This window comes from Tenrec ecaudatus, chromosome 16, assembly GCF_050624435.1.
Source record: "Tenrec ecaudatus isolate mTenEca1 chromosome 16, mTenEca1.hap1, whole genome shotgun sequence".
In the NCBI taxonomy this organism is placed as follows: domain Eukaryota; kingdom Metazoa; phylum Chordata; class Mammalia; order Afrosoricida; family Tenrecidae; genus Tenrec; species Tenrec ecaudatus.
The window spans coordinates 8,615,190-8,624,307 of record NC_134545.1 but is presented as its reverse complement, the minus strand read 5'-3'; the positions used below and the strand labels follow the sequence as shown (position 1 = coordinate 8,624,307).

The window sequence follows — 9,118 nt, the reverse complement described above, 5'->3', positions numbered from 1 at the left end:
CACTGGGATGTCATCTTAATACCTTTTGTGTTGGGAGTTTTCCTACTTTCCTTTCTCATTAGTGTGTTGGGCGTGTGTGTGTGTGTGTGTGTGTGTGTGTGTGTGTGTGTGTGTGTGTGTGTATCATTCTTGACTTCTTTCCATCCTTAAGCCAATGCTATCTTGGGATCTGTTTTCTTTTTGTTGCCCTCTGGGTGAGGTTGTTCTATGTGGCGGTCTCTTATTTATGCTTGGTGAGTGTTGTTCTTCTGCCCATACTGGGTCAGCAAGGATCTTTTGTAGGGCTGGGTTTCTTTCTAATGTATTCTTTGAGTTTTTCCTTGTCTGGGAAGATTCTTACTTCATCTATCTTGATTGATAATTTGGCTGGGTAGAGTATTCTTGGATTTACGTTGTTTTCTTTCAATTTTTGGAATATGTTACTCCACTCTCTCCTTTTTTTTCATAGTTTCTGCTGATAGGTCTGAGCATATCCTTATGTGGAAACCTTTATATGTGATTGCTTGCTTTTCCCTAGCTGCTCTCATGATTTTTTTCCTTTTCCTCAAAGTTGGCTAGTTTAACTATTATGTGCCTTGGTGATTTCTTCTTGGGGTCCCGTCGTGCTGGTGTTCTTTCAGCCTCCTGGATGGTTGCTTGGTTTTCATTCATTAGGCTGGGGAAGTTTTCCTCCAAGAATTCTCTCGCTATTGTTGCAGATGACTTCTTTGTTGTGTCTTCCTCCGGTAGGCCAATAATTCTAATGTTGTTCCGCTTCATAGCATCAGACATAGCTCTTAGGTTTTCTTCAGCTTCTGATGCTTTTATTATATTTTTGTTCATGTTTATTAAAGTCTGCTAGGCTGTCCTCCAAGACACTGATGCGGTTCTCTGATTCCTCCAATCGATTCTCAAGGACTGTTATTCTGCTATTGTTTTTCGTTATCTCCTCGCTAAGCTCCTGTATCGTTTCATCCTTTTTCTGTATTGTTTCCCTCATATCCTGTATGACTCCAAGCAGTATTCTGAAAATTTCTTTCTGTAGCAGCTCAATATCTGCTTCTTCTATGTATGTTGTTATGTTCAGGACATCTTCTGCCATTGCCTTTTGTTTCTGCTGTTTTTTCATTGAGGTTGTTGGGGCTGATGGCTTTTTGTGTTGCGTTATTTTAGAGGAGCCAGGTGCCATTTTCCAGGGGGTCGAAGAGCACTGGCTCTCTCTGGGAGATTTATAGGAATGCTTCTTCGAACTGCCTACAGCTAATTTTATTATGGGATTAACCTACTTCTTTATCCTCCTGTGGCTTCCCTATCAGGGGAGTGCCCCAGAAGGCTGGTGGGTTGCCTGCTTTGGTGTTGCAGAGGTTCCTGCAACAGCTTGGAATGTTGAGTGTTGGCTGAGCTGCCTTATGCCCCCAGGTACACAGGCAGGAATTCCCTGGTGAGAAGTTGGGCAGAGTATCCCCTAGAGGGAAAGCGAGGCTTTCCATGCTTCACAAGGTCCAAGTAAATAGCCCACTGCTGGCTTGGTTCCCTGGGTCCTGCCCAACAGGTCCTTCTTCCCCGTAGCTGATTCCTGTTCATCTGTGAGGACATGTTGTATAGCAAGTCATACAGGCTCTGCTCGGCAGGGGGCAGGCTTGTGGAACCAGAGGGGGGACACTGGGCAGATCCCACATACAATGACCAGAGAACGACTAGCTGAAGTCTACCTCAGGAGGTTGTGCTCACTCAGTTGTAGTTTCTCACACGCCACACTGTCATACTTGTTACCAACTGCACACACCTGTACTCGCTGCACTGTTATGGTGAGCCCGCTGTGCTGTGACATGGATAGGTGTGTGGTTTGGGCTGGGCAGGGGTGGGAAGATGAGGTACTTGAAAGTCGTGATCCTTGCCAACACTGTCAGCACCAAGTTAGTTTCCATGGCTGGTCCCCGCAGGGCCGTTAAGAGTCTGGTAGGTACCCATGACGGAAAGTTGTGTGACAGGCACGGCAGTGGGGGTTTTTTCTGTCGAGGGTCACATCTAGCTGTCTTGAGCCCTCCCACACCGAGACAGCCCGGGCGAAGGCATGTACACCTCTGTGCTTTCCAACCTCCTGTCCTATGAGAGGGTTCTCAGCTCTGAGGGCTTACCCATAGAAATCTAAAGTCAAGGGTCCCCAACTTTGTGGTCCACTGCATCCTCTTCAGAGAGACAGGGAGGGACTCAGCACCTAAAGTCACGTGGACTGTAGCCCGGAATCCAGGCAGCCCCCACCCCATGGTCCCAGCCCAAGTGGGGATCGGGTTGTGTGGTTTCGTTCACCCCGGTGCCTGGCCTGACCTGGGCTCTGACACCTGGCGGGATGGAGTGCTGTGAACCCTGGCAAATTCCCAGGGGGCAAGTGGCTCAGAGGGGTGGTGGGAAGTACTGTCAGGGAGGTGGTGGTGGTAGTGTATGTGTGTCTTTGTTAGTTGCCCTTGACTTGAATTCTGCTGCCGCTGATCCCCCAGGAGTAGAAAGCTCCACAGGGTTTCCTGGCTTCATTCTTTGAGTGCCTTGCTTCCAAGGCTCCACAGGGTGGGTAATCTTGCCAACCTGTGGGTTAGCAGTGATATGTGAGTCACTGGTGCCACCTAGGGGTAGAAGACAGTCTGTAAGTTTCCTAGAACTGGAAGGAGCTTCAGGAGTCCTGGTAACACAGTGGGTTGTGTTGAGCCAGCAGCCTCAAGGCCAGCAGTTCAAAACCACCAGCTGCTCCACAGGAGAAAGGCAACGTTTTCTCTTCCTATGGCAAGGTTGTCTCATGAAACCCACAGGGGCAGTTCTACGGTCCTGCAGGCTCCCTAGGAGCCGTCTGCTTTTGTTTGAAGCTTGAGCTCCAGTGGCTCAGTGGCTGTACAATGGGTGCTACCTGCAAAGCCAGCAGTTCAAATCCACCTTCAGCCCTTCTAAGGAAGGAGGCTTTCTGTTCCCATACAGACAAGACAGCCCCCAAAACACAAAGGGGGCAGTTCTACTCTGCCCGATGGGGTTACTATGAAATGAAAAATGAAATCTAGTGGATGAGTAAATTTGATTTTTTAAAAATTTCTGGATGAATAAAAAGTTCTTACCAGCTTCTGTCCCAGAACAGGGAGTGGAGTAGGATGTTACAGCATTTCAGTAAGGGCTCTTGTCCCAAGCCTTTCTGCTCTGGGAATGAGTTCCTTGCTGGGAACTGCAGAGAAACACAAGGAGGGGGGAGGGTGGTAGGGGCCAGGCTTTCTCCAGGAGGGATGAGGGTGGCCCTTCCCGTGCTTGCTTCCTGTGCTTTGTGCCGGCATCTCCACACAACCCTGTGCCTGACAGAGCGAAACAGGGGCTGTGCGAGCAGCCAAGCTGACCCGGCGTGTGTTTAACGCTTGACTGGCAAAGGCCCTCCTCCCTCCACAGGGAGCTAGTGCTACAGGTCTCACGTCATAAAAGTCAGCTAGAACAGAGCCCGGCCTCCCAGGCCCAAGGAACCAACTATCCCTGTTCAGGGAGCTGTTCTCATCAGTGATGGAACATGCTAGGCTCTGTACAAGCCATGCCATCACATCTTCATCAGCTCCCGTTAGAATGGGGGCAGTTACTAAAGGGGGCTTGGTCCAGGCTGAAATGCTGGTTCTTGCGTGGAAAGGCCCACGCCAGACAGCCCGACAAGCTAGGTGCAGGAGTGTGTGTGTGAAGGGGGCGGTGTGTCAAGACCCCCACCTCATAGGAGGCCCAGAGCCAGCTGCTTCAGGAGAAACATTGGCGGTTGTTCTGGCGAGTCTTAAGGGGCATTCTAAAGACGCTGAAAAAACTAGCAACCAGGAGTCCAGCACCTCAGGGATCCTGGGAGGAGGGCGGAGCGACCCTGACTGGGGAACTCTGCCTGGGACCCTAGGACCGGCACCTGAGAGTGAGGCTCATGTGACAAAGGCTAGAAAGGAGTCATTTATTAAAAAAACAAAAAAAGCCCTCAGCAGGATTTGAAGACAACAGAGAAATGCAATGTTCTAAGGGCGTCCCGCTCCAGCGATGGGGCGTGAACAGGGCGCACCAGTTAATGACACGGGTCGAGACAGAGTCCAGTCACGCGCTCCAGGGGGAAACCAGGACAGGTGGCCTCCTCCAGCCTCAGTCGCCAGGTACGATTGGGCAGGCTGCAGGCGTCCGGCCTCTGGGCACCATCAGGGCTGGGGGCTGCCGGGCCATCTAGCAGGCAGGCTGGGTGGCATCCACACTGGTCACTCCAGCAGAGGCCAGCCCACGGCCGGATTCTAAGGGGACAGGGCAGCCTGGTCCCCCCGCCAGTCCTGGAATCGGGGCCCATCTCTTGACGCAGGTCCCCACACCCGCTGTCACCGCAGGCACTGGGACCACACCCGGGCGGCGAGGGCTGGGGTGGTACTTCTCTCCTCTTCAAGGGGCGAGGGCGTGGAAGATACGGCACTCCGATGGAACAAGATGCCCCGGAGACAAAAACAAACCCAGAAAACCAAACCGAAACAAAACTACAAAAAAATAGAAAATAGAAAACTGTATTTACAAGTGGTCCATTACTGGGATCAGAGCACAAAGACACCTGCTGCTATCATGCATGCACCGCTTCAGCCCTGCGAGGGCGGGCGGGGGGATGAGGGGGGACGGGGAAGGCCAAGGAGTTTAGGCATTTCATCCCTAATTTGCTACACTGATCAGAACCAGGGAAGAGCCCCTAAAAGTCCATGAGTCTATCGGTACCAATGCTATACTGGTTGGTCACGGTGGGTTCGTGGGGCAGGGCGGCGGGGGCAGCAGTGGGGCCATATACAAGGAGCCGCAGTGGGCCGCTCTACATGCGAACAGTGACAGCAAGCCCGTCTGCTACACGGCGCGGTCTCGCGGGTTCTAACGTTCGTTTCTTCATATACAGCCATGTGGGTTTGTTTTTGGTGTGCGCGCGCGCGTCTGTATAAAAACCGTGCCCTTGTTCACTGCCAACACGACATTATCGGGAGTGGACGTGAGCTCGTTACAAGAATCCTACGTGTATGATGTAAGAAGTCACTCAATGTCTGTGGATTTAATAAGTCACTTCACACCACAGAAAATATTTAATAATTAAAAAAAACCCATCCCCAAAAGGAAAGCTGAATCTAACGACGGAGTGTTTCTGCCTCACTTCTCTGACACCGAGTCCCCAGAAGAGACGGCTCCCGGTGTTCTTGAGAGCTCTCTGCAGACACTTCGGGCTGCGACCCCGTGCTTGTAGTGTTCCAAAGGCTGACAACGACTCCTTGTCGTCGTCGTGTTCAGTTTCGATCGAGCGAGTCGGGTCTCCGTCTCCCCCGCGGGGCAATAGTCTGACACAGATCCCTAGGAACGCAGGGAGGCGCGCCAGGGGCCTGTCTCCTCGGGAAGGGGCTCCTTCTCCACAGCCTGGAGAGAAGGCGCCACACGGGGCTCCAGCGCCTCTCCTTCCAGCAGGCCCCTTCAAGGCAAAATGCAGTCACGCGTCGTGGGTTCCTCCGCGCACCAGGCCCGCTCTAAGACGAAACACCGCCCGCCGAGAGGGAAGGACCAAGACGGCCACTCGGGTCACTCTGTGGGCTGCATCATACTTCCAGGAACCGGGAGCTGCTGGACTTGGAGTGGAATGGTTCCGACCACATTCGCCGAAGGTCACCCTGGGAGGCGGGGAGAGCTTGGTTAGCAAGGCGGGAGGGAGGCACCCTCGCTGGCCCGTGCGTCCTGATCCTCCACCAGGGAGCTCACAGGAAAAGGAGCCCACCCTTCTTAGCAGAGCACAGAAGAGGCCCCGAGGCCCCTGGTGGCACAGAGAAAGGCCGGGGCTCGGAACCACCAGCTGCTCTGAGAACGATGGGGCCGGCTCCTTCTTCTCACGGCCTTCACAACCTCCAGGGCCATTGCCGCCCTGTCCTGCAGGGTCACTTGAGGGCAGTGGGTTCAACACTGGCTTCTGACACTGAGTCACGTGAATGAGGCATGCCTGGGTCAGTGTCCTCAGCTGTAAAATGGATCTGCCATGGAAGGCTGAGCTCTCCCAGGCCTAGCTGGTATCCAACACGCCTCCCCACTGCACAGCCTGTCTTAATGACATCCAGACTTGATCAGGTCGTCAAACCCTGCTGGGTGACAACCAACTCAAAAAAAACCAAACTCACTGCCCCTGAGCCCATGCTGACTCACAGCAAGCTCTCTGTGGGTTTCCTACCACTGTAACTGTTCACAGGAGTAGAAAGCCCATCTTTCTCCTGCAGCATGGCTGGAGGCTTTGCACTGCCGACCAAGCAGCTCACAGTCCCAAGGTGTAACTCACGACACCACGAGGGCCCCATCGGGGCTGCATTTCGCTGCAGTCAGTGCCTGGCTCACTACCACGCTTGGCCAGGCCTGCAGGAATCTGGAGTGAGTGCTAAGACCTGGAAGCAGGTGGACTTGGCGTCAGGACCCAGAGCAAAAGGAGAACCCACCTTTAAGTAGGCCATGGTGAGGAGCGGCAGTAAGGTGAATGGCACCAAGTAGAGGAGGGCGGGCTGGGCTGCTCGGTGGATTCGAGACGCCACAGTGGCCGTGAGCAGACCTGCAGGAAGGAGAAACGGGCAGGAGTACTGCCTGGGGTCAGCCCTGAGGGGAGGGACCTTCTGTCCCTGAGCTGTCTCAGGACAAAGTCTATGAACAATGGGACATGGCCCAGCACAGCTTTAAAGAAGCTGGGACTCCCAGGACCTTTGCTGGACCGGGTCCCACACCCTGCCTGCTGAGCAAGCCTGTGTTCTCCTGCCCCCGACAGGATGTGAACTCAGGACTCTTAGTGTCTGGACTAGAACAAAGCCTCGGGTGTGAAGGTGCTCTGCTCAGCAGGTGGGGCTGAGGGGGTGCAGAGCCCCATTCTGTGTCCAACTACACAGGGTCTGAGTGATGCCCGCCTGTCTGCAAGGGAGCTGGCTGCAGCCTTGTGGGCGTCCTGGGTCAGAGGTGACAGGAGTAACAGAACACCACCTCCAGCCCCAGGAAGCCTGAGCAGGAGAGAGCTGACACCTGAGGCTGATGGGCTTTCCTCGGTTGGCCCTGCCTTCCATCACTGGCTGTTGGAAGAGTCAGCTCAGTGGCAGGGGCCAACAGGGTCACACTCTTACCTACGAAGTACCCGATGAGGGTGCAGTGGAAGTAGGAGACCTTCTGCATGCGCCCGGAGATGTTGGCGGGTCCCGAGGCCCCACAGGAGTCGCCGCTGGCCTGTTTCTTGTAGTTGTCATAACGAAGGACAAAACACAGCAGGAGGCCAGGCATCACGATGTCCCCGATGCCCAACATAGAGAAGTGACTGCCCGTGGAGCTGGAACGGAGAGGCACGAGTCAGGGGTGCCATATGCCCTAGCCCGGGACTGCTCCTCTGGGCAAAGGAGAGACACTTTCCTGGGCGGACAGCCCTGGCTTTTTGGTGACTCATGGTGAAAAGGTCACTTGAGGACTGGCATTGGAGGGCTGCCACAGCAGACCCTCTTGGTTTGGTGATTGTGGATGGGTCTGTGCAAGTGCCGCCTCCCAGCCATGCCTTCATTGCTCAGACCGCAAAGGACCACGGTGTAGGGGCGCGGAGACCTGGGCGATAAGGGACGCCAGTCCTACCTGGGGAAGACCAGCTTTCCAGGCAGAGACAGGCGAGGAACGTCGCGCCCAACATTAGGCCCCAAGTGGAGCTTCCGGGACAGCACGTCGAGGGGGTTGTCGGCTGGCTGCGTGGCCACCTTCACCATGACGTTGCTGTTGAAGATGTAGGCGGAGAAGAACACCTGCCGGCAGACGGGGGACTTGAACACAACCCCTGAAGGCCAGCGCCCGGGGCACTGTGCCTGGGCTGGCTGCTGGCTGGCGGGCTCCCGTGGAAACACACACTCACCCAGAAGACGTCATAGATAAGCAGCCCTGAGAGGAGCAGGCAGGACACCTTGAGGCTTGGCAGGCGGACGAAGGCGATCATGGCGACGCAGAGGCCCATCGCCAAAGCTGGGGAGACGGCACAGGCTCAGCCTTCTGTCCACAAGCTCATTAGCCCAAACGCCTCCCCCAAATCCCAGCCGCCCTCCCCTCCAGTGGGAGGCTCGCGTGCCCCACTTGTGCATCCTGAGGTCCCCGGGTAGCACTTGGCTACTAACTACAAGGGGGGCAGCTAGAGCCCACCAGCACAGCCTCCTACAAAAGGCCTGGCAAGCTGCTTCCATTGGGTGGAGAGGCAAGAAAAAACCCTGCTAGAAGCGGGGGAGATGCCTCCTCTCAGGCTACACTGCTGCACAAGGAACCAACGGCAAGGCCAGAGGCTCAAGTCCACCAGCCACTCCCCTGAGCAGGACCCTGCCCTGCAGGGTGGCTTGAGCTGGTAGTGAACTCAATGGGGAGAGTACGGTTACAGTTGGTACGTGTGTCAGACCTGTGAGGTCCCCACTGTGAAACAGACGGCTCCTGGGAAGACAGTCCTCCCCGCATCTCCTTTCCCACACCCGGGTCTAGAAGCCTCAATGGAGCCTGGTGGCAGAAGGGTGCTCAGTTGCTAAGCCACCCCAATGGCTGGCACCCTGTTTCTGTGAAAGCACAGGCAGGCTGGAGAACACTGTTGCACGGGATCCCTTCAAGTCGGAACCAGTGCCACCAGTGTCCTAAGACACATTTGCTCTGCAGGGGTGCCTCGCTCTGGTGTCTTTCCTCCCTGCTTCCAGGCCACCTCCCGCCCTATGCAGCGACACCTCACTGCCTCTAGGACCAGGTCTCAGGAAGCCCTGTATTTTCCTCAGCAACATAAAACTAACTAAATTTTCATCTAGAAAACAAAAACCTCTCGGGTAAAATATTTCCCTCGTAGCTACTACCCCCATTTCCTGGGAGCCTCTGAGCAAACTGTGAGCGTCTCCAGTTCCGTCCTATCTTCCCTTCATGTTCAACACTAGGTCTGCGAACGCTGCTTCTGCACCCGTCCCTACAGACACCTGTCAAACTGACACGTGAGTGATCGGCAAAGTTTTCTTAAACAGCTGATTTTATCTAAAAACATAATGACACGCATACATGAAACTGATACTGTATACTGTGATAAAACTTAAATATAATATTTAACATTACACAACATTTAAGATACTGGGTTTGA

The 9,118-nt window shown here is 54.4% G+C and overlaps 1 protein-coding gene across 1 annotated transcript in view; it reads right to left on the bottom strand.

Annotated features, from left to right (window-relative positions):
• Nucleotides 1-3,909: 3,909 nt before the first annotated feature.
• SPPL3 (signal peptide peptidase like 3) overlaps nt 3,910-9,118 on the bottom strand; it is a 150,861-nt gene continuing 145,652 nt past the window's right edge. The window contains exons 7-11 of the mRNA XM_075533642.1: nt 7,880-7,986; nt 7,609-7,772; nt 7,116-7,315; nt 6,450-6,559; nt 3,910-5,642 (exon numbers count right to left, since the gene is read on the bottom strand). Coding sequence (XP_075389757.1) covers nt 5,571-5,642; nt 6,450-6,559; nt 7,116-7,315; nt 7,609-7,772; nt 7,880-7,986 — 653 coding nt within the window. The 3' untranslated portion in view covers nt 3,910-5,570. The remainder of the gene's footprint in view (nt 5,643-6,449; nt 6,560-7,115; nt 7,316-7,608; nt 7,773-7,879; nt 7,987-9,118) is intronic.